At 41.7% G+C, this 26,496-nt stretch overlaps 1 protein-coding gene across 12 annotated transcripts in view; it reads right to left on the reverse strand.

Annotated features, from left to right (window-relative positions):
* The window catches only part of DENND2B (DENN domain containing 2B), a 286,057-nt gene that overhangs the window by 26,940 nt on the left and 232,621 nt on the right, over positions 1–26,496 (reverse strand). For all 12 annotated transcript variants that reach the window (XM_048854347.2, XM_048854351.2, XM_048854354.2 and 9 more), the window contains 2 exons: positions 23,931–24,071; positions 20,733–20,881 (listed from right to left, as the gene is read on the reverse strand). In XM_048854347.2, the coding sequence (XP_048710304.1) occupies positions 20,733–20,881; positions 23,931–24,071 (290 nt within the window). The remainder of the gene's footprint in view (positions 1–20,732; positions 20,882–23,930; positions 24,072–26,496) is intronic.

The following is a 26,496-nucleotide window of genomic DNA, read 5'->3' on the forward strand; positions in this document are numbered from 1 at the left end:
ATATGATGAGACACACCACGTGGATGCAACAAAGAAACGGCAAGGCAGACAAGCTATCAGTGAAACAAATATTAGCATAACAAGTAGCAGTCTCAGCACAAACCAGCTGCCTAGCCATTGTCAAGTATTGCTGGCACCATGGCAGAGGTGAGTTTTAAGGAGGGAATCTGAAAGACCTGTGAATGATTTGCAGCACTGATGGATAGTGGCAGATAGTGCCATCACTTTCTTTCCTTCACCTTTGTTTGAACACTGATCACCTGCATTATGCCCCCCTATTGCCTTGAGGCACTTCACTGCAACCATTATCCCTTTGGAAATCATGAATGTTCCCCCTTGCTTGACTAGGGGGACTCTTGCTGCATGATGGAGCACTCCCCTTTAGCCCAGATACTGCAGGGCTTACAGCTCAATGGGCCAGGAAAGGAGAAACAGGAATTCAGACCTGGGTCTTTCACATGACAGAACATTACCACTAGGCAAGCCCACTGCGTTGCATTCTGGCCAAGAAAAAGTCATCACTCTTATGATGATGCGCAACTTTTACCTGTGCAAGAGTATTATAGATACCGTCTCATTCTATTGCTATGGGGTAGCCGAAGGGAGAAATCTGGAACCTTTTCCTTTCGACTCATACCAGAGAAATTACATGCTTTGCAGATTTTTTACAAGATGAATCCCCATGAAAATATCAAAATAAAATAGTGAGTCATTGTTGCTACAGAGAAAGAACATAGAAATTGAGCAAGCTGATTGAATAACTGTGGCCATGAGAAAAGGCCTGAAGTTACGGAATGTGCTAAAGCATGCATTCAGGAACAACAGTTACATTCAAAGTCACAACATCAGATGCAGAGATTAGAGAGGAAACACAACAGAAGTTGATTGCATGATGTTTACAGGAAACTCAGAAGCTGACAGATGTTTAAAGGATAACATTCCTAACATAGGAGTATGAGGTATTAAATAGCTTATGCAGGCAATTAAATGTTGAAGGGAAGCTTATAACCACCATGACCTTTGAGAATCGAGCCTATAGCATTTAACACCAATGTTGGTACCTGGACATGTCCGCCTGTTTTAAGGCTTGTAATTACAGGCAGCGCTGATAGCATAAGCAATTATTAAGGTTGCCCAACATTTCCCATTACAAGACCCATGCTTACAGACATGCCAACTCTCTTGAATTGATCGCGAGAGTCGCCATTTCGCATGATCTCACACTAGAACTCTCAAATGTCAGGATCCCCCCTCGCACCCAACCATAGCACATACTTAAAATGTGTTTCCAGTCAAACAAGAGTTACTCCCACCCTAAACAACGGAATGTGGTTTCTCCACCAGGCAGTTACTTCCAAAGAACTTTGAAAGACAATGAGAAGTCAGGGAGGGAAAAGGGGTGGGACCAATGTTCCCTCTAATTTTTTACATCCATGTGTGGAAGGAATTTTTGTATATGCACCAAAATGGAGGTGATGTGTGGCGGGGGCAAGGCTGAGGAGTTCGGAGTGTGGGAGGGGGCTCAGGGCTGGGTCATAGGGTTGGGGTGCGGGCAGGGAGGTGGGGTGAGGGGTTTGGGGTAGGGCCGGGGATGAGGGGTTTGTGGTGATGGGAAGCATGGGTGGAGGAGAGAGAGATGCTTCAGACAGTGAACTGGGAGTTGGGAAACTGGGAATAGCTGGGCAAGGAGATTGGGAGTGAGAGGTAGAAGTTGGGAAGAACAGTCCAGAGGAGTGAGACAGGACTTGCTGGGCAAGGACACTGGGACTGGGATGAGAAGCCTGAGGAGTAGAGACTGGAACTGGTTAGGTGAGGGAAATGGACTGGAATGAGGAGCCAGGGGTGAGGAAAAGATAGGACTGGGATGGGGAAAGGTTGGAGTGGATGAGGCAGAAGGGGTCACACTAGGCGGGAATAGGTAGAAGAGTCTGTGCCCACTACAGTACTCTCCTTTCCAGAGCCTGGAATGGAACCCAATTTTTGAGAGTCCCAGCTTTCCTCTGCTGTGAAATCCACTGGCAAAGTGCCCCCATCCGCCCCTAGTGCTGGTCCACATAGAGGATGACGGCCTACTACTGCTATCAGTTACTCCATTAGCTCAAGAGGCAGACGTCTGTGTGGTGGATCCAACCCTGCTGATGGCTTACGTGGATGTCAATATGATGGAGTTTGTTTCTTCAGTTTGCTTTTTTTAAAAAAAAATCCTAGGAAATTACACATACAAACTATATTAAAAGAACATTTGTAAGGTTGCAAAATCAAGCACTCAAAAGTTAGGAAATGCCAGAACTAAGACGGCCTGCACAATTTGATTCAGCGCCCCTTTGCATATGCATTATGAGATAGTCTTTAATTACATGGTTACATATAATTTTTTCCATTTTTCAACCTTAATAATGTTCTTTCAACATAGGCATTTGTGTGTGTAAGTGTAATATAAGATATACATTCTGTGTTTAACATTTTTCACAATTAATACTTTATTCCTGTGGACAAAAGTGATGAATGACAGTTAGATTTAATTACATATATCCCTTCTCTTGTTACACATTCCAACTCCCAGCCCAAAGCCATATTTGGCCGGGATCAGGATAACATATAGTGCAGAAGCAGAAGATCAGAGGGCCAACTAGTTTTATCCCTCAGAGGATTAGAGACATTAACAAGCTTTGAGTGTTACATAGGCTATGCTTTGGTAGCACTATGGCTATTTGACCGTAGGCATTTTATGATTTTGTTCACACAACTAAACCATTATAAATATAACAAATTGTGCGCCCTACCGTGAGTAGCAGTCTCCTGACCATTGACCTCTGAGGGAGCTGTCAGAACAGGGATAGGCGGAGAGGTGATATGGCTTTGTATAATGGAGGACAGGTTTCAGAGTGGTAGCTGTGTTAGTCTGTATCCCTCTTTTGATAGTCACCCCTTCTTGTCAACTGTTGAGAATAGGCCACTTCCACTTTAATTGAATTGGCCTCGTTAGCACTGACCCCCCACTTGGTAAGGCAATCCCATCTTTTCATGTGCTGAATATATACTGCTTACTGTATTTTTCACTCCATTCATCTGATGAAGTGGGTTTTAGCCCTTGAAAGCTTATGCCCAAATAAATTTGTTAGTCTCTAAGGTGCCACAAAGACTCCTCGTTGTTGTTTTTTTATAATGGAGGAGCAACATACAGCAATTTATAATACAGATTGACAGGTAAATTGTATTTTCCCTTGAATACAAAATTAGAAGGAAGGTGACATTTTCAAAGGATACTTTCAATGAGCATATATATTCTACGCACTATTTCACATGCCATTTCACATTACTGATTTTTAGCAAGCAGGAAAAATATTGGAAAGTTATTTAATACACAGGGTTGAAGCAATACCATTATGGGGCTTCAGAATCAATTACTGCGAATGCCTGATACCCTACAAGTTCTTAATAATATGTGGACCAAGTATACTAAAAGCTATTTATATTGCAATAGCTCCCAGTTGCCCCACTCAAAATTAGACCTCCATCATACAAGGTGGTATATAAACACACACACACAAACCATAGTTGCTGCCCAGAAGAATTTACAACGTAAAAAGACAAGTTTCATACAAAAGGTGGGGGGAAAGAGGATTCTGATCAAAGTAGACATTTAAATCTGGACCTCGTTTGTTGTTGTCTGATCAAAATACAAATTAATTCCTAACACGGTAATTTGTTCAGCCACTAACAACAATGCTATTTCTAATGACTACAAAGGAATGGCAGGAATTACAGTTAATTCACTTCTGGTTTCCACAAAACTGAAAGCAAGAGACAGAGGAAGACTTTCAGAACAAGCAAAACATGGTTGCAATGCAGCAAAGTCCATAAGCACCTGTTTAAGTCTCATTTATTTCAGTGTGCTTAAGGGCTTTGCAGAACAGTGACAGGACTGCTCACATGCTTAAGTGCTTTCCTGAACTGAGGCCTTGAAGTTCCTTTTCTCCCTCCATCCTATTTTTCACCGACTCAGACCCCAAATGGAAACAGAAATACACCACAGGAACAGCCCCTTTAGGAAGCGGCAGGGAAGCGAGGCTCCGCTTTGGATCAGGGCATGTTGGGCCTCTGACGTTTGATATTGAATATTGTTTGTGAGAATGTGCTTTGCTTTTCTGGGAGCTGTTACCTCCTTAACTGGGCTAACGTACAGCCCAGCCCAGAGAGGTTTCTGATGGGTTTTAAAGTCCTCGTCCCTGTAAATGGCTGTTTTAAAATTGCCAGCAGAGTATTTACCATTCGGATTTCACCCCCCAGACTCATACTTACCTGTGACATGATTCCCTCTAAAGAAGTGCTCAGGCCTGGCTTCTGGAGAGGTAAAGAGAGGGGCCTGTTACTATAGCTAAGCCTATGGGTTTCCTAAACGCTGGGAAGTTGCCTGCTTCATCTTTTTTGTTACAATCAATGAGAAGCAGAGCTCTGGTATCAGGAAGGCATCACCTGTGTTCCACTAGAGGCCCACCCGTTATGGATGTGGAGTTGAAGAGCGGTCCACGGCAGTTGGAATGGGGGTGTGAGTAAACCCCATTCTCAGAGGTTGGATATAGAATATCGCTCTTTAGCCTCACCCACAGCGACTGAGACAAAGAATAATGCTTTTCTCTGCATTCATAAGGCTTTACAGTGTGTGCTCCTCGCATGATGCTGCTGCCATTGTTGCTGTCATGCTTCCAGTTTGGCTGCTGTCAAAGACAACGCAGAGCACAGGGCGGGACTTAGGGTTACTGAAAGGCTAGGTGCCATGGCAATGTTTGCATAAGAAAGACTGTAATTCTGGAAGTCATTGTCTTCTGTTAGGATCTCCAGTTTATTTTCTTTTGCCCTTGTCAGGCTTAATTCCAGTTTTAATGTAAAGCTATCCCTGTAATGTGTTCCTGCCCAGGGAGGAATGCCCCACTGAGGGGCTAGATACACAGTAACAAACCCCCCATGGCAGCAACTTTCAGAGCCTGGGGCAATTGACTTGGATAAGCAGGGCTCATGCTAAGGTGCTAAAAAATAGCAGTGTAGACGGTCCCACTCAGGCTGAAGCCTGGACTTTGAGACCTCTCCCCACCCCAGGCTGTAGGCCCAAGCAGGAACATCGACACTGCTACTTTTAGCCCCATAGCCTGAGCCCTATAAGCCCAGCTGAGTTGACCCGGGCTCCGAGACTTGCTCCCGTGTTGTTGGGTTTTTTTCCACTGTAGACATACCCTTAGAATACAATAAGAAACCAAGGCCTGTTTGCATGTCAAGAAAGTTTGGATGGCATTTCATTAAATGCATTATTTGTTTTTCCAATGTCTCTCCATCAAGACTTCAAGTACAAATGCCAAAGTACCCCATAAGTTTCTATCATGGTACCACAAGCCCACAATGGAAGTTTGAACAGTTCAGATAAGGTTAGGATGAATTTTGTATCCCTGCCTGACCTGAGGCGGAACTTCAGAGGTTCCTCCATTATTAAGTTTGACTTGCCTCTCACTGGAAAAGTTGATGAAGATGTTGGTAGAAGTGAGGATGTATAGGTGTGTGTTGTGGGGAAGGATAAGTGATCTTTGTTCCAGAAATATTCTCTGGACACAGAAGCCCACAGAAACACTCCACAGTGATGTTTCACCTTATGAACTTTATTCGTAAAGCAAACACATAGGTAAGAATATTAATAAACCAAGAGCTGTGAGATGAGGGCTTCTCCATTTAGATTGAAGTCTGTAACCAAGATGTGATTATCCATGTGTATTTTCAGGGCATGTGTGCAAATCTGTTTGCTCATATTTTGCATCAAATTTTCTGCTGGTGTCAATGAGATTTTCTGCTCACAGAAAATTTGGTCTACTATGTTTTACTAAAGTACGAATTCCAAATATTGGAGGGATAGTGTGAAACAAGCAGTAAGAGATCTAAGTGTGATCACAGAAACAAAAACAAAACGAACAAAAAGCAAGAGAGCCTTAGACTCTTGGTGCTCAGCGTGTCTGAAAATAAGGCTCTAACTAACTCAAGTTGAGCATCCAAAATCAGAGGCCAGTTTTCAACATTTTGTCTTTAGTCACTCCCTGACCTATTGGAGGGACAGCTATGGCAGATCTATGCAGTAGGATAAATATAAACTTGAAATTAAAAGGAAAGGTCTCCCCCTCTTTGTTTAACAGCTAGGCAGCTGTATCAGATGTATGATGCTAGGTCGGCTTTCGTTAACATGTAAACTAACTACAAAAAAATGCCAGAAGCTGATGAAAGTCCTTCATCCTCAAGATGAGTTGGACGAAACAGAGTATTACTCAGGAGTCTGATATTACCAGGGTGGGAAATTCACTCAAACAAACCAACAGCACTGGGGTGCTCACTACTTGCTAGCCATGCCTTTCAACCTGAGGCCTCAGTTCATTGTTTCCACACTAATCTTCCTTATATTAGGCAGCAACTGCTTTATGCAAAATCTAAGACTGAATTGCAAATTACTTGCCAAGAGCGAAAGTTTAACTCAAGTCCAAGTAGCCCCCCTTCATTTGAACACTGACATGATTGCTGCAAGCAAGCTTTGTGACATATCACAGAGCGCAAACAAGGCCTTGGTGATAAGGCTGGGCAGCAGGGCACAAATTAAGGAGGAAATGCATATTTTCCACATCACATCAGCCCAATTATCAGCTATCCCTTGCACAAAATTGTTTTAACTATGGTTACAATGTAAAGAACATAACTAAACTACTTACTCCTCAAAAAAGTATTTTTCCCATGAAAAAAAGCTAACACAATGCTCATTTTGTAAGGAAATGAGTCACAACTCACAATTTATCTGGTTGGTGTTCTACAGGCAGAATTTTCAAAATTAAGTTTTCTATGATGCATGGTAGTTTTTATGATGCATCATAAAATACTCATACAGTTCTCTCTAATATAGCCTCTCTAATTGCAGCAGTGGAATGGCTCCTTATTAGCTGTGCTACAGCTTATTCATGGATTGGTTTCCACTGGACCACAAGTGCTTAAAGGTGGTCTACAGAGAGCTCAGACACCAGGAATCACATGCTGCAAAGATTTCCGTGATGCAGTCATTGTTGTAGAGGTCTTGAAGGGAATCCCAACAATCGTTTGATTAACAAATCATTCATGAACCAGTTTCTGGCTTTTCTCACCCACTTTCATTCATGGAGCTGTATTTCACCAGAGAGCTGTGTCAATGAGTATCACATCTGGAACATACTCGCTCAATGGTCCATTTCACTGTGTATGTGAAATCCCCATTGCTGGTGTCTCCTCACATTATTTTGTGGAGCACTGAGTGTCTAATATCATCATTTGTAAGCTCTGTTCTCAGCACATTCATTTAGCTTAAGCTCACAAAATTCTACTCTATTCTATCTAGGTTCTTATCCCACACTCATCTGTAGTATCTGAGTGCATTATGAAGTCTACCTTGTACTTGGGAGTGGAAGGTAGTGAGGTTTTTGATCATCCATAGTTCATGTGGGACTTTATTCCACAGTCTCAGTCTAGCCCCTGAGCTGTTTCTCCTGCACAGATGAACTTTACTCCTATGGTAGAAAGTTTTGTTGGGCCTGAGAAGCAGTTGTTTACCATCCCTGAGCTTTAGGTCATATTTTAGATATCCTGGGCCCTGGCCATTGAGCATCTTGAAGACAATGACTGAGATCTTGAACTTGACTCAGTATTCAATGGGAAACCAGTGGAGAGAGCAGAGGACAGGTTTGATGTGCTCAGAATAGCTCATGTTGCTAAGGAGATGGGATGCAGTGTGCTGAACTAGTTGGAGTTTCCTAAGGGTTGATGGCTTCATGCCCAGGTATAATGCAGTACTGTAGTCCAAAGAGGTGGTTGGCAAAAGTGTGCGTAACAGAGCCATATCATTGTCCGTCATGATGGGATTGTGTCTCCTAGCCAACTGGAGATGATAGAAATGTATGATGTGTTCTAAAAGATTCCTACTTTAAAACATCCGGAATTATTAGATAATTTAAGCAGTTCAGGCACCAGGTACCCTGTAATCAGAGAGCTCATTAGGAAACAACATCCAGAAAGAAAGTTCGCTTTTCATTTTACTTATGCATGAGAATTTACTTTCGCTTTTTTGATCCAAATACTGACGAAAAAAATTCCAGTATTTCTATTTAAAAAACTATTGTGACTTTACAGTACATCCTCCTCCTGAAGATAATTGAAAGCCAAAACCACAACTTGAAAGCTTAAGCACCCAGAGTCTAAAATCTATCAGTTTTCCTTTCTCTTGTACTGGCAGACAGGTGATCAGATAAAGTAAGTGTGATGCTGTGTATAAGAAAGGTGGCTGTTTGTATCTCTGTTGTTACCACTGTTACACAGTTTCCATAAATCAGGTTCAATGTATATCATGTAAGGTATCAATGGAAAAGTTACGATTTGCTAAGTATTATCATCTTGTTTATATGCGTCATCTTAAACTTCTGTTGTATTCCAAGGTGACAGCCCCAAGATAGATTTACATTAGGACTAGTCATCTATGTGTTGATGGCCCATTAAGGACACTCCACTTTCACAATGGGCCACTGAAGAATCTCATCCTCCCCAGTCGGTCTTTCTGCAGATGCCTCAGACAGCAAGGAGCCAATGGCCACCTTCTGTGATTCAGCAAAACATGTAAGGACATGTGACCCTGGACTCCATATTGGGCCAGTACATTTCCATGCACCTGGGATGTGGGCTTTGTTTGGGACAGTAAATTTCCATGCACATGGCGGAGGACATAAAAGGCACCTGAGACACCTCCATTTTGCCTCTTTCCTGCTCCAAATTCTCTGGACTGTAGATTTACCACTAAAAGGAGTATCCTCAACTATGGACTGAGACCTTCCAATCTTCTGGAAGTTACCAGAGAGGCTTTTGCAAGCCAGCAGTCTATTCCATCACTGCTACAAATTTGACAAAAGGACTGTCAAGGTTCCTTTCCCACTCTGAACTCTAGGGTACAGATGTGGGGACCTGCATGAAAGACCCCCTAAGCTTATTCTTACCAGCTTAGGTGAAAAACTTCCCCAAAGTACAAACTTTGCCTTGTTCTTGAACCCTGTGCTGCCACCCCCAAGCGTGTGAAACAAAGAACAGGGAAAGAGCCCACTTGGAGACGTCTTCCCCAAAAATATCCCCCCAAGCCCTACACCCCCTTTCCTGGAGAAGGCTTGATAAAAATCCTCACCAATTTGTACAGGTGAACACAGACCCAAATCCTTGGATCTTAAGAACAATGAAAAAGCAATCAGGTTCTTAAAAGAAGAATTTTAATTAAAGAAAAGGTAAAAGAATCACCACTGTAAAATCAGGATGGTAAATACCTTACAGGGTAATCAGATTCAAAACATAGAGAATCCCTCTTTGCAAAACCTTAAGTTACAAAAAGACACAAAAACCAGAATATACATTCCATTCAGCACAGCGTATTTTACCAGCCATTAAACAAAAGGAAATCTAACGCATTTCTAGCTAGATTACTTACTAACTTAAGGACTTATGAAGCTGCATTCCTGTTCTGTCTCCGGCAAAAGCATCACACAGACAGACAGACCCTTTGTTTTCCCCCCTCCAGCTTTGAAAGTATCTTGTCTCCTCATTGGTCATTTTGGTGTGGTGCCAGCGAGGTTATCTTAGCTTCTTAACCCTTTACAGGTGAGAGGGTTTTGCCTCTGGGTCAGGAGGGATTTTATAGCACTGTATACAGAAAGGTGGTTACCCTTCCCTTTATTTTTATGACCAGGACTTTGCAATCATTTGTGTGTCTATGATCTATTAACCGTTTATAACTCTCTTATTTTCTTTTATTAATAAATCTTTAGTTAGTTTACTAAGAATTGGCTGACAGTGTGATATTTGGGTAAGATCCGAGATACATATTGATTTGGGGATAAGTGTCAGATCCTTTGGGATTAGTGAGAACCTCACATATGGTGAAATGGGTTTTCAATAACCTCTCCCTATATTAGACTTGGTTGCCCAGATGGGAACCAAGGGCTGGAATGCTTAAAGGGGACTGTGTTTAGCTTCTGGTTAACTAGTGTGGTACTACAGAAGCTCTTGTTACTGGCTTGGTGAATCTAATTATAGAATAAACCACCAGCTTTGGGGATTTGTCTGCCCTATTTCTTGCAGTCTGCCCTGTGTGTGGCATTCTCAGTGTGGCCCATTCCAGGCACAGCAAGCATTAGCGGCATCCAGCAATAAACACATTCCTAGCTGGGGACACAACTTATTGTTATATCCCACAGAATAAAGAATTGGTAGCGACAGATATGAAAATGTCAGAAAACCTCTCACTCTGAGTGGTTTTAAAGTACTTAACTATTTAAAATTAAACAGAGAAAAGTTTTCATTAAAGAGGAATGTGGTTTTACCAAGGCATCATCTCTTGCTTCTGTAATAAAAAATGTGCAAGAAAGATACATAAATGCTTCTGGAGAGAGAGACGCACAAATGGTTCTTCAGAAATAGAGATTTGGCTCTTCAGGGCTCTGGCATCTAACTGTACTTTGCACAAAGCTCAAGCACACGGGATTTTTGGCATGAAACTGTCCACTGGACATGGTTACCGGCTCATGGTCTGTTGGATGTTTTTTTAAAAAAGGATTCCATAAGTGGACAGTTATCCCCAGCTTCCACAGAGTCATCCAGATTCTTTCTGTAGGATAGTTTTCTAGCATAAATACATAACAAAAACAGTCGTGGTTTTGGCTACGATAACCCCAAAGGGTTGTTAACTACAAACCACTCTTCCATACTGAGGCCTTCAGTCCCTATAATTGTTGTTAACACACACACTGATGTTGTCAGATCAGCTGGTGATCACCGCACTTTTAACAGAATCACTACTGGAAAGTTGGAGGAAGGTTTTCTTTTCTCTAGCTGGGATCAATAACAAAGGAGAAAAAAGATCCATTCCAAAGATGAAAATGGAATCTTTGCAAAAAGTCACGGGGGATTAGTGGGCAAGTTGGAAAAATGCTGTAACTTATCATCACACAATTACTGCACTAATAACCAATCCACTGAAAGACTACTACCTAAAGAAAACAGGCCCACTTCCTATCTCTTTCCCATTCATGGGAGAAGGGGAAGATTTTTGTTTTACAAATCACAAATGAGATAATGAGGTTTTCCCACTGTAGAGCTGTCGCCAAAGTCTCAATAAACGACATGACTAAATATCCACTGGAACAGAAGAGGGGCAGGAAAGAGAAACAAAACTACAAACTAAACTCTTTGTAGTTTGTTTTTTGTAATTATACTATCAAAATTCATACGGGCATTAAAATGTCATTAACAGCTTGCTTTCCTCTGATTGCTGCTGAATCCTAAACAAGTAAGGTATTTACAAAGCCCAGTTTGTTCTTAAAGTCTCTTCTACCTGACATACGTGTTCTGAGAAATGTCTATTTAACTGCAATGTCTATTTAGCTATCTAGGTTCTTATATTGGCACCCACCAGCACAGTATCTGAGTGCTAGTGTGAATGGGTCAGAATCCAGAATGGGTGCAGTATAAGTGCACCATAAGAAGGCCTGGGGAATTCAAGTGCACAATTTCTCACTCCAAAACTAAAGGAGCAGTTCTATTACACGGTTGCCAAATTTCACATGGTAATAAGCACTCCAACCTTCACAATAAGCCAAAAATCAAGCTAATCCCATTTCAAAACAAGGCCAAAATAAGCCAATCCCTAAGAGCTGCCACACTCTATTGTGACCAGATCCCCCTGGTGTGCAATCTGGGACTGTGGTGGGCCCACTGTACACCCCTGACTCTATCCCACCCTTGTCCCTGCTTGCCAGAAGCCGTTCAAAAAAAAAAAAAAAAACAACAAAAAAAACCCCAACAAGCTACAACAAGCAACAAGCTACAAGCCAAAAACTAGCCAACAAGCAACTCTCAAGCTAATTAAGCCGAAAACAGGCCCAATTTCTGCGGGTTTTTTTCGTGGGTTTGGCATGTCTCCTCTATTAGCTCACTTAAGGATTGATTTCACAAAGCACTGAAAACCCTCAACCCCAGCACTCAGCACCTTGCAGGATTGAGCTGCACATACAGGGAACTATGCATTTGACACATTACAGCAAAAAGCAGTGATGTCCATATACACAACTCATCAAATGAGAAATGCAGCTATATTTATAGCATAATGTGAGAGGATACTAACCATCTGGGATAAGTAGGAGAGAATGAAAGGAGATGCTGGTGAGTTGTAGCTATAGAAGGGAAAAGAATTATATCTAATATGAAAGAAATTATCAGATGGTTCTGAGACTAATTTGAACCAGTTTGGTGCATATATGTATTTGTAGTCACTGCTACTCCACAAAGCAAAGAGAATCGTAACATCAAAAATCTTTCAAAAACTACACTAGAGAGGCTGTGGGACAGGTAACAGAGACCTGGGAAGACTCTAGGGGGTGCATCTCCATATTGAAGATGAGGGAAGCTGCAAACTTCTCTATTTTATGCAAAATAACAGTAAGCCTTGGGCTCTAAGCAAGTTGTCAACATGGGCGTCTTATCCAGCTCCCATTGTAGTCAATGGAAAGACTCTCATTACTTAAAAGAGAACTTGACATTCCAGCCATGAAATATGTTCCATCCATGTCTCTTGTAGGAAAGGGAATTTCTTCCACTACAGGCATTAGTGTGTGAAATTTGCCTATGGCCTATGGTTAGGGTTGCCAAGCCTCCAGGATTGTCCTGGAGACTCCAGGAATTAAAGATTAATCTTTAAGTAAAGTTTATGTCATGTAATGAAACTTCCAGGAATACATCCAACCAGAATTGGTGACCCTACTATACTGTGCAGATCAGACTACATGATCATAGTGGTTTCTTCGGGCCTTAGAATCTTTGAATTATTATGCATTCTTCTGGTGGACAGTGGGTATGGTGTTTCTAAATCTCTTCCTCTCCAATGCAGTTGAGAAGAAAGAAAGAAAGAAAGAAAGAAAGAAAGAAAGAAAGAAAGAAAGAAAGAAAGAAAGAAAGAAAGAAAGAGAACAATTTACTCCAAGACAATAAGAATGGTCAACTTCTGGCTTTAATATCAGATCAAGGCTGACAGATACAAAGAGAGGATTTATTTGTGTTCTGAGTCTGTCTCCTTTAATCTGCTCTCTGAACTGAGAAAGTGCAAAATGCTGTCCAGCTACGCTTGGTGATCAGCCACAGCAAATGCTCCCTAGAAAACAGGTTTCTGGCATGCATTTGCTTTTCCATGGTCAGATTAACTATTGTCATGCTTGCCTCATCATTTTTGACTGGAATAGGAAAGTAAAAGGAAATGTTCAGTACTGACCAGCAGCCAACCTGTCCAGTGATCCTGGTGTGAATACACTGCACATCATCTCCCTTTGTTCTAACAGAAGGAGGAACACGTACAAGATGTTTATCTATTGTTTATCTGCAATAGCCAGGTTGACATGTGTTGTAATTTTTTTATTTTTACCTCCTTATCCACTCTGAAAATACAGCCCGACTATTGTAAATGAACACTAGGTAAGTGAACACTATCAAGCCCAATAATTTGTGGCTGTACTAGAGAATATATTTTAGAAAGACAACCAGTCTCAACAGACAGACTTCAGGTGATGATGAATTAACCACTCCCCCTTGGTAATCTGTAAATTACCCACAGTGTTTAAAAAAAAAAGTATTTTATTTCCAATTTGATTTTTTTCTAACATCAACCTGGATGTTGTTATGATTTTTGTCTTTTAGATTAAAAGGTCTGTAATGTCTTTTCCCTGGGTAGGTGTTTGTAGATTGTGATCACATTGCCCCCAAACATGGTGCTTTCTGTAGTATTTGTCTTCCAGTTTGGTATCATGGCTACTGTACCAATAGATTCAGACATGCAGAAAAGACTAAGAGAAAAATCAAGGCCATGAAAATCCACAGGCAACATTTGCACCCTTGCCACCAGCTGGCGGCTTGCTAGTAACCAGTGAGCTGACTAATGGAACCCTGGTCCCACCAGAGGCACCGCCCATGAGTGTCCTGTTTGGAGGAGTGCCTAACTCTATCGATTGGTCCAGCTGCACTATTTAAGCCAGAAGGAGGCACAGGAAGTTGTCTGTGTAACTAGGTAAATTCCTGGCTGGCTGTTCCATTGGACCCTGCCTTCTCACCTGATTCCTGTCTTCCTGATCTGTTCCTGGTCTCTGACTCCAAATCCAGCTTTGACTCTTGGTTCAGCTCCTGACTCTGACTCCTGGTCTGACCACCCAAACTGTTACCACTCAAGAAAGAGATCCTGGAGTTATCCTAGATAGTTCTCTGAAAACAACTGCTCAGTGTGCAGTGGCCATCAAAAAAGTTAACAGAATGTTAGGAATCATCAGGAAAAGAATAGATAATAAAACAGAAGATATTATAATGCTACTACATAAATCCCTGGTACACCCACACCTTGAATACTACATTCAGTCCTGGTTGCCCCATCTCAGAAAGATATATTAGCGCCAAAAATGGTACAGAGAAGGGCAACAACAATCTCTCCCATTGAAGGAGAAATTAAAAACGCTGGGACTGTTCAGCTTAGAAAACAGATGACTGTGTACACAAGCCCTTAGATCTAAGGGAGGAGCAGAGGACATAGGCCTGATCCTAAGTCAATTGAAATAAATGGAAAGACTACCATTGACTTCCATGGACTTTGGATCATATTCGTGCAGCATGACATGGAAACCATCTGTGTGGCTGATACTTTAAGATATAAGCAATTATAACGGGGGCAAATGATCAGTTTATAAAACTGGAAAAGTAACAAAGGGACATTAACATGCCCAAAGATTTTCTTTCCTTCTTCCCTCCAAAGGTTCAGAATAAAGGTGTGTGTGGGGTTCTTCTCCCAAGCCTGGACATGTCACCCCCGCAAAATGTCCACATAAGTTTGTCTCCCAATACAAAGCTTAAAGAAACAAAGAAACTTTTCTTCACTGTTTGCCTGTATTTATTTTCTTTTGCTACCTCCCTGCCTGTAGCAACACTGATGTCCCGCAAGCCCAAGAATCCACTTATTGTCCATATGTTCCCTGCTTTTTTCAAAGCCTCGCTAACATGTCTTAGAGGGCTTTGCTCCTGTCAGCTACAGAGGGAGAAGTAGTCAGACCCATCTGGGGTGTATCAGGGCCAGTGCTAGGCAGAGTTCTGGGAGCATAAACAGGCGCTCACAACTTTAAGGGCACTGGAATGGGAAGTAATTTGATTTGAAGGAGGATGGTGAGGGGGGACATGATACAATCAGAGATCCCACCTAAATGTTGCTTTCAACAGATATTTGAGTAATTGGAACTTAGATTCCCTCTTCGTAAGTATTTGTGTAGTAAAGCTTGATCACTTGAATATTTGTAGAATGCAAACACCAAAAATTGTTGGCAGTTTTAAATTGAAATTCATTTTCAAATGTGCACAAACTGCTGCAGAAATTTATTTCCACTATTTGTATTGCTGCTTGCAGCTGAACAGTTTAGTTTATAAACAAATAACCCATTTTTAAAAACCCTAAATGCTAACATGCATAACTAACCAAGGCAACCACATAATGTTGTTAAAATTCTCACCCTCGTTTCTTCATTGTTAATGTCATCCCTTGTTATGCTATAGATTGTAAGCTCTTCAGGGCAGAGATGAGTATTATTTGTCTACTAAGCACCATATATACTTTGGGCACTGTGTAAACCATTAGTAACAATTCAGTTCCTTTCATTACACCAGGCTTTTCCAACTTGTATAATGTGTAAAATCACTTGCTGTTTGGAGACCCATTAAATAACCAGCCACAAAAGGCTTCATTATTTGAAGCCTGAACCCTCAACTTTATTTTCTTTTTTAACTTAGATTTTTCGGAACATGAAGAAATCAAACCCTTATAAAATATCTTTAATTTCCTGCCCTGATTCTTGGGCCTACTGACTGGACCTATAAGATGTTTCAATTTTTTTTCCACATTACTGGTAACCTCTTTCAGCTTTACCAGCGGTGCCCATAAACAAAACTCACGTCAGACAAGAGTAGGGTCCAAACCGTGCAGTTATTAGCTCAGAGTGTTTCATCTGAGACTTCATCCCAGTTTAAGCCATGAAAACCTTAGTAAGTATTGAATTTAAATCCACTTCTGACTGTCTCTGTCCCCAGGCCTTTGTCAAAGGTCTCTCATTATTATTTATATTACATAGTGCCTAGAGGCCCCAGCTGAGACCAGAGCCCATTGTGCTAGTAAGAATCTGTCCCTGCCCCAGAGAGCTTACAATCTAATTAGACAAGACAGACACAGAGTGGCAGGGAGAACAGAGAGGTGAAGTTACTCAAATAAGGTCACAGAGCAGGTTGGTGGCAGAGCCAGGAATAAAACGCAGGTCCCCTGACTCTCAGTCCAAGGCCTTATCCACACTACCTCTGGCTCATTTTTTGTTGTTGTTGTTGTTGAGTACTTAAAAGTTGCACAAAATAAAGTAACAGGGAAAATCTTTGCTTTGCAATGGGTGGAGTCGCACAGCTGTGAGGGCATCAATTCCCTGAGCAATCAACAATAGTCAATGGATCTGAATCAATCCATCCTCATTAATGTGGCAGCCACCCAAAGTCTTAGGTCTTCATCGTCCAGATGAGTGACACTGGCTTTCCTCTGCAGCGTGGGGAGCCGTTCACTTGCTAGGGTTATCTGGGTATATCTCACTCAATAAATCACCTGCTACTTCAGGGCCCTTGGGCACTGGTGCACCTCAGTTCATTCTGTTTTCTGTCTGTGGCACATAATTGTTTAGTCTCCCGAGGGCTGTAACACTTTGCCTTGGTGAGCAGGTGCTGGGTGATGTTTAGTGAGCTGTGATGGACAGGAGGTCAGTCTAGATAATCTGGTGGTCCCCTCCGGTCAAACTCTATGACTTGAATATATGCCAAAAACCCCAAATGAGGTATGTAACAAAACCAACAATCCATAACAGAACAAGGAGCACGGATTGCATTTTGACCAGTAATTTACATAGACAGAGTTACTATAGGCTTGTGTGGGACAGAGGTAAATATAAATCCAAACAACATTGAGACGGTATTATTCATTTCTAATTTCTGTTTGGCCATGTCCTCCCAGCTCTGCATGTAATATGCCAAAAGGAAACACAGCAGCTTTCTATCCAGTTAAAACCTCTGTAAGGCAGGGCTCTCTTTTTGCCTTCATGTTGTGGGTCTGATGGGATTGAGGGGGCCTTAATGTAACAGCCATGACATGCCACATGCAAGGAGGTTGAGCTTCCATTGGAAATTCCAGACTAAACCTGTAGATCTCTTGTGCAAAATCTGGTCCCTCCACACAGTCCTTAGCTACGCCAGCACTGACAGCATGGATGTCTTCTATGCGAAGCTGCCACTGGCTCCCTCGGAAGAGACTTCAATGTGTCTGGCCCTCTAGGTGGTATGCAGAGGTATTTTGCCCAATTGTTAGGCCAGTCTTCCACGAAAAGCATGCTACCGAGAGGCTGCTTCCCAGCATGGATCAGCGTTCACGTCACACTCCCATCAGTACCCAGCCCAAGACAGGGAAGCTAATGATACAACCAGTGGATCAAATTCAGTGATGAATCCTGGTCATGTGCCGCCTGAGGCATGTTTTGCATCTGCTAAGAAGAATCTCAACCCCCCATAATTAGGCCATGCTTCCTTCACCAAACGCCTCCCTGTTGTGGATTTAGTGCTCGATCCTGCAAGGGGCACCTAAAGTCAATGGGGTTGAGGGTTCTCAGTGGCTTGCAGGATCAGGTCCATATGCACAGGGGTCCTGGGGAGCTACAGAATGGAGACAATACTTCACTGAACCCTGTACTCTCCATTTGCTCCAGCGCCATTCTGTGCAAATTGTGGGAGGCCCCCCACGCATTATGTAATGGAGGGGGACGTGTGTCATTCTGAGAATGGTGTCCACTAATATTGTTATATAACAGCAAAACAAAATTATTTAGTAACAAAATAATTAATCACACTGTAGAAAAACAGCCAGAAGGAACATAAAATGCATTTTCAAAGCCACCTGCCACTGATATCAATGATGTGACTGACAGTCTTTGAAAAGAATGGAGAAACCCTGGACAGTGGAACAATCTTCACCATGGGTTTACATGGAATTAAATCGTTCTGAATGGTCATTCAGTCTAAGGGTTACCGACAGGACGAGTGATCTAATAAAATCTTCATGTTGTTCTAGAGAGCAAGACATACCGCTAAGGAAGGCATGTTATAACCTGAAAAGGGTCCACAGCTCTAAGAAATTATCCCCCAAAGGTTGTAAAGCTTTTACTATGCCAAGTATTTTTGCTATTATATACACTGGCGACCACAAAGTGCAGCTATTATTCCTGGCAATCATTCAGAGAAGGACAAGGCTGATAAAGCACTTAGCAGAGTTTGTTTGGCTAGATCCATCTGTGTTTTCAACCACCCGTACAGTCCTTTAGGGCCTTTTAAGGGATTCTGGATGTTCCTGAGTGTAATAAATGGAGGTCTTTATTTTTATTTGCCATTTTTTATTATTTAGCATGCTATGGTTGAAAATATCTCGTTTAAAATGTTTACATGTGTTGGCATTGATGACACTTGCATCTAATGAAAGGCTGGATTGGGCCTTATCCCAATGGGAGACAATGTGGGAGGGAGGTACAAGACATCCCCTCTGTCTTGCAGGGCCTATGTAAGGGCTATGCCCAATTGCCATCCCTGAGCTTGGGGAACACAGGGACTGCTCCCTCCCTATCACCTTGGGGAATCGCATGCCCCAAAGAAGGCAGGGAGGAGGTAGGACAGGTGCAAGATGTGCCCCTGAAGAGGTGTAGCAGGGAGCACCACTCATGGACTGTGCCCAAATGGTACAGTTGAACCTTAAGCAAAGCCTCTGCAAGGAAACGGATTCAGAGTTTGTATGGGCACCTGGGGAAAATATCTCAACCAGCTGCTAGGGGCAATATTAACCTTCTGGTTCTATGAAGTGCATATGTACCTGAGTCAACAGAAAGACAGACATAGGGCACTTAGTGATAGTATAAGAGGCAGCATGGTCTATTGCACCTATCAGAGACTTTCTTTATGGCCTTGAACAAGTCATTCAATCTCTCTGGGCCTCAATTCCCTCTTCTGTAAAATGGGGCTAACAATATTTATCTGCCTCACTGCATTTTTATGAAACTCAACTGAAGTTTGTACAATGCTTTGAAGATGCTAAGTGAAAAGTATTGTCACTATTATTAAAGTTTAGCAATACTGGGGTATTTTTCTAATCTAAGCATCTTTGCTATTATGTGAATATGCTCCTTAAATTCCAGTGCAGAGGGGAAGGACACAAACATTCTTGTTGTGGGGTAAAATATAGCAAAGTAATACAGAATTTTTTTTTTACATTTCTATAGATCCTTTCATTCCAAAAGTACTCCATAAATGATGTGCAAAGACCACTGCTGAAATGCACCCACTTCTGGGGTGGAAGGTAGCAGTCCAACAGATTGCCAGCGCGCAACACAGAGAAGGAAAATTTTGGCTCAGGACATTGTGGCAAACCTCTCCACATACAAATAAGTGTCATAGATTTTTAATGTCCAAATGACAAGATCTTGTTCTTAACAATCTCCTTTGAAAGGTCTCTTGAGACAGTAAACTGGGCAGCACTTTACATAAAAAGGAACAGATGAATTGATCTTAATGGGATCTGAACCTTTGTTTTCAAAGAATCTAGGTAATTTAAGGCTCACGCTTACACCACTAAACTAGACCAACACAGCAAAGTCTTCAACTAACCCAGGTGTTAAAAATCCAGATGTCACTGTAACTACTTGTTAATCTACTGGTAAGGCAGTCTGATATATCCCTATGTATATGAGAATCAGTGTATATCTTTAGGAAACATCCAATGCTCACAGCACTAACCTAATGGAAGTTCTGCATGCCTAGCCACTACAGAATATATAGCTGAGCTCTGTTCTGGTCTAGTGACTATGCATGGACGCTGGGAGACAGGAGACCTCGGTTCTATCCTAACTGCTTCTGACTCATTGTGTAACTTTTGGCAAATGTCCGCTGATTTTGGGTGCCTCAATTTCTGGGACTCTTCTTAAGGTTACTAAGGCCTGATATTCAGAGCTCCCCTTGACTGCAGGTGTCTGTGCTCATTATATCTGGAAAACAGGTCTCAAGTGGGCACTCAAACTTAGTGAACTCATGAAAATGTGAGCTTCAATTGATATCGTGCCTCAGTTTCTCCATTGTAAAATGATGATGTTACCAATCTTTGGAAAGAGCTTGGAGATCTAGGGATGAAAAATAGCTATGTAAGTGCAAAGTGTTGTTTAATTAGGGCCTTCTCCCCTGCTTGAGCCAAGCACAAGGGCAGGACTGTGCTCTTATGAGTGCAAAGATTATTCACGGATGGGTAAATGTTTTTGTCCCCATTTTACAGATGGGGAAACTGAGATAGAGACATGTTAAGTGGCTTGCAGCTAGTAACAGAGCTTTTCTATTCGACAACTGCAAGCTACAAATAACTTCCACTGGAATCAGCAGGAGTTATTTTAGTGCCTCATCACAAGTCTGTGGAGGGAGAAACCTGACTTCCAGCAGTCCCTTTCTCCATCTCTGAATGCCCTTTGTATCATTAGACAATGCTGGCTCCAACAATATGTTACCGTTAAAGTTCCTTTGCCACTTACTTGAGCTTATCTGCTATGAAGATCACGCGTCGCTCCAGCAGAAGGGAAGCGAAGATCCTGATGATCTGTCGTACGCTAAGGCACTTGAAAAGACATTCAAAGTCCACGTGTTCCAGACGCGAGTCCATTGGACGCCGAAGTTCTATCACCTGAATGCATACAGAGAAATGTAAGTGAGGTTAACTGGTCAGGCTTCACTAGCTCTTCAGATGCCTTTCATCCATGCCTAGGCCACATGGCATGAACTGCCTCATTCCCTGCGCTGAGGAGAGAGGGGACTTTCACTCTCACACTCTCCTTTGCAGAGAGAGACTAAAAGGAGATGCACACTCCAGAGCAACATTCTATTGCACACCTCCTCACCAGGTTACGCTTGCAAATCTTATCTGCCTCCCAGAAAGAAACTCTCTGTGCAGTAAATCAGGCATCATCTGCTAGGAGGAAATAGTCCTGCTTTATAAACATCCACTTTGAAAATGGGCAGCTCGACTGTGTCAGCAGCATAAGGCAAAAAACGTTTTCTGGGGAGTCAGGATCATGGCTTGTATGGCAACATCTGACAAGTTCCACTCTGTCCTAGTTTCCGTCCTGCACCCGTCCCCTCACATCTGAGCCCCTTTTCGCAGATTTATTAGGTTGATTTCTTCATCTAAGATTTTAACCTGTGGGATTGCATGATCCCTTTAACATCCAGCCCTGTGCGAGCAAGGTTTAGGCTGGGACATCAAAGACGGTGGACAGAAAAACAAAGAAGGGTAAAAAACACATAGAAGAGTGCAGAGGGAGAGAAAGATATAGAAGGGCAGGGCAGCAGCTGCTGACCTACTGACACTGGGAGGAACTAGGGTAAACTCATTGGAAATGGACAGCTGGAAAATACTGCACATGACTTTACCAAAAAAGACCCCACTCCTTATACTCTATATAATATAGGTATTATTTTTTGTAGATTAAGGCCTGGTTGAAATCTCAGAGAACACATCCCCAGGACCATAATCATCTATGATACTACCCATCCTCCTGTGTGTCCTAAAACCACCACTAATTTATTGCTATATAGTTCCAGATTCCATTAACATTATGGTATTGGTTTGAAACTGAATTAGCCCTTATGAAATTGCTCCAAAACAACACTGCAGTTAGCAGCAGAGTGCAGGAGAGTGGAAACAAAATGGATTGATACCAGTTCTTTTGTGACACCATTGTGCTCAGGGACAGGATACAAACAGAAGAAACAATGGGGAGTCCGGTGGTACCTTAAAGACTAAAAGATTTATTTGGGCATAAGGTTTCCTGGGTAAAAAACCTCACTTCTTCAGATGCATGGAGTGAAGAAAGTCACGGTCACATCCATATTGTGTAGAGTCAAATCTTGTGATTAGATTTTTTTAGAAACCCAAAATATGCAAACAAACATTCTCCCACTGTAACACCACATATCCACCACCCTACCACTGCTGCAAAAATCAGCAAACATACCATTGTTGAGTGATCGTGTTTTCCTGACTTCTACTACCAGTGGGGTAAATGCTAGCTCCTATTGCTTTAAGTTTCATAAAGGTGACCAATACTGAGACTTAAAACATTCCTCAGCATTGTGTTTGAAAGCTTGTTAAGTCATGTAAATGCGCCAAATCATTGGGAACTAGTTATTAAGTTTCCAACACTATGATCTTGCTGGGGATGCACTGCAAGTCACAACAGTTTTCATAAACACCACAGACATTTTCTGTGCTCAGTGACGTCTTCTGCTTCTATCTGCTCTTTATGCAAGAATACAAGGTTTGTTTCCCAGTTAGTTGCTGTTTGCGTTTATGCCAGAAGTGTTACAGTGGAAGGACCAAATTCTGTTCTCAAGTAAGCCAGTGCAATTCCACCTAAATCAATGGGGTTGCACTTGTGTAACTGAGAACAAAGTTGAGCCTAACTAAAGTCTTTTTGATCTGCTGCCTGCTTCACTGTACATGTTTGTTTCCACGTATTAAGGTTAGCATTATCAATATTTTTGCATGGAAGGGATCTGGCACATGAGCTAAATGGGACAGGACTACAGAGCCAGTTATCAAATACATTAGCATCTAGAAAGCACCATGAAATCTTGCCTTTATTCCTAAAGTCAGCCCCTCAGAATTCCGTATGCTTTCCACAGTGTGAGGATTGAAGACTTCAATGTGCCTTACAGGGAGCAAGGAACGCTTTTTGTTTCAGCCCAAAAGACATTATGGTGCAAACTGTAACATCACTGAAGTTACTGGCTTTAGGTCACCAGAAAATGTGATCCGATGTAAAAATTAAAAATAAGCAGAGAACTTGACAATAAAACAGAACTCTAAGAAGAAAATCACCTTCTTTTTTTCTGCCATTCATTCAGCCAAATTCTATTCTCCATAATTCTACAGTTAGTCCACCCAAATAAATGAATGGAGTTATTATGGATTTACACCAGGAGTATACAGCAGAATTTGACACACCAAATGGGCAAACCCTCTAGTTAAAAATGACTTTTTTTTAACAAACACACTAACATTGATATTCTCTAGTAGTCCACATAATCTACAATACTAGGTTTCCATTGGACTTTTACGTCTTGCATTTTTAACTGAGTTTCTGTAATAAACACACACACACACACACACTTTAAAAATCCATAAGATGTTTTATAAAGCCTACTGTTCCAAATATAGGCCATTGCTTTGGGGGTCAGGTAAATGACTATTTATTTCAAAACCCTGATGTTTAAAACTCACCAAATGCTGCTGGCAAATTCTTAAGCCAATTCCATATCACTAAACAGTGATGCTCTTAATAACTTCTAAGTTCCTGATCTGGTGGAAGTCATAATGGAAAACACTTTATGGATGACTTCTAGCTTGCTAATACTGCAATAAAGTTTAGCTACATCATAGCTCTTCTGTTAAATACACAAGGACTTAGAGAATGTTGGAATTTTTAAATATGTTTTTATTATTAAAGTTCCAGAGAACTAACAAACATATTAAAATATCTACCTCTTCATAAAACTGGTTCATAATAATCAAAGGGAATTATTGTGAATAGTAATTATGCTGCTGTTTTCCAGAACCCTCCCGTGACATTTCATGATTCCCCCATCCTCATCTTTCTTACTTTGGCTTCTTTTTATTATTTGTGGAGTGGGGGTGTTAGGTTTTGGGTTTAAGGTTTGCAGTAGCTTTTTACCTCATTTCCAGCTCCAGGCAGAAAAGTCTTGACTTTGATTGTCTTTCCAGGGGCAGGAAAAGGAGACTCCATCAGACTCCTCATAAATGGATAAACCAGGGCAGCAGAGATGCCTCTTCTCCTTTCAACCTCATCCAGGATCTGATCCATCACAGTCCAATGTGAAAGAAAGAACATTTCAGAATAACAACATACATTTCTAAAGCATCTTCTGTCCCAAACATTTACCAGACTACATGCCTAATTCTTCCCTCATGTGCACGTGTTCAATACCATTAATGTCACAGCAGAATCAGAGGGGCTGCATGAGTGTAACTGAAGGCTGAATATGGAGAGAGAGAGAGAGAGAGATCATGTCATATCTATTGATAAAATGCAGCCACCTCTGGGATGGAGCACAGAAGGCATTCTGTGCCAGTCACACTTCAAAGCAGTTTTTAGAAAGGTAAGGAAAAAATAACATATCCACTGGTAACTGTAGGGAGACTCCACAGAGACAGAATGTGATTGGTAGAATTGGACTTTGGCCAGGACATCAAGGTTGACATCTTTGCTCTTAACAAAAGTGAAATGGGATTCCATGACTGCAGGACCTCAGTTTAACATATTCGGATTGTATACAGCGTTTCCTGCTTCAGATTCTGAAATGAGGAGACAGTGATCGCTTCACAATCCCTATGTTCAAAACAGAGCGGACCCTGAGTGGGTTTTGTGAAGCGTGCCCTACTCTTTACATAGGATGTCTGCATTAATGTCATTTTCCATTTGACATGGCACAGAATAGACAATCTAGCTGTATACCGAACAGATGGAAGTCCTTATAGATTCAGAGGATTGTTTTTCTCTTCTTCTTCTCATTTTATTCACGCAAGCCAACATAAATTAGACCATAGCAAAGTTTTCCCATATTAAATAGAACATGATGATGATAAACCTAAAGAAGAGGGGAAAGCAAGCTTTAAAGCAGTTAGTGGTTTGACCTGGAAGACTGATCTTTTAACCACTACTCATGAGCAATGGGCCACGCAATAGTTAGTCTGTCGAAGCCAGGCACTTTCCCTTGTTACTGTTGGAAATGCTTTCCATTGAAACAGAATGGGAAAAGCTACTTAACTATAAGCTGGAGAGTTACAATAATAGCTAAATGACATCAAAAGCCAACAAAGGCACTAACTGGAGCATTGCCTCCCCGCCCTCTTTGCAACAGGAATGGTGAGTCTAACAAATACCGAGTACTTGCAGCTCCCATTAAAGTCAATGAGAGTGTGTGTGTGGGGGGGGGTGATCATAAAAGTTTATATTAATTTCGTTCTTAAGGTAACTTGCTTGGGTGACAACCACTCATTCCAGCTTAGAGAAGCTCCTTACTGAAGGCCAGCCCAGTGGCTAAGTAGCATTGACGTAATACTATTCCTTCTGTTCCCTTGGCTACATCTACACTTAAACCACTAGAGCGGCACAGCTGTAGCCCTTCTGTGTAGACACTCACTACAGGATTGGGAGAGGTTCTCCCATTGCTATAGTTAATCCACCTCCCTGAAAAGATGGTAGCTAGGTGATGGAAGAATTCTTCTGCTGACCTAGCACTGCCTACACTAGGGGTTAGGTTGCCTTAACTACATTGCACAGAGGTATGGATTTTTAACACCCCTGAACAATGTTGCTAGGTCAACTTAACTTTTTAGTGTAGACCAAGCTGTAGTATCTCCTAGGCAAACCTTTGTGTTGCTGTCAACACTGGTCTCCTTTTTTGTCGGTGCTAAGTGATTCTTTACATTGTTGGCATTATATGCTAAATATAAATGAAATAAATCACATACTTTTAAATTAGATACAGTCAACTGAAAGCTGTTGGGGGAGCGACTGTGTCATGTTATGGGTTTGGACAATGCCTAGTCTAGTGGGACACTGATCCTGACTGCCAGCACAATACAAATAATATATATTTTTAAAATAAAAAAAATTTGGACGAAGACATCTCATGAGTCTAAAAATGGACAAAAACATCTGCCAAGACCACGACTGCATGCACTGGCTGAGTTTGGGAGTGAGGAAATCTGTGGTTCTCAAATCTGTCTTTAATTAGTTATCGCCACAGTGAACAAAGAGGGCTCCAAGGGGAATTAAAATAATGCAGATAATCAAAAACAAAGGGCTTTCTCTGCTTCTCAACTAAGTAATGTACAAAGTTTAATATCTCAGTAGTCTCTCTCTCGTCACGTTTTTATATGAAGGCTGCAGTTTCCTGTTTTGTCTACTTATGCTAAGTGCACCATCATGATAACTTTCCTCCTTCCCATTAGTTTTACCAAATCGGGGCACCTTGGTTTCGCTTTTACAAACTAGGAAAAAGGGATGTTCTCACTTTCTCTTAAGAATCTTAATCTGCACCAGGAACAAATCTGTTCTACAAACTGGTACTACAAACGGACTCTTCTTTTTTTCATTTAAGAGCTGATTCAGGGCTGTCGCACCCCATCTCGCCAGGTGCTGAATACCTTCAATTCAAACTCATATTAGTGGGAGTTGAGTCTGTAATCTCCAGCTAAGACTAGTTATTTCTGTG

This window comes from Caretta caretta, chromosome 6, assembly GCF_965140235.1.
Source record: "Caretta caretta isolate rCarCar2 chromosome 6, rCarCar1.hap1, whole genome shotgun sequence".
NCBI classification, from domain to species: Eukaryota; Metazoa; Chordata; order Testudines; family Cheloniidae; genus Caretta; species Caretta caretta.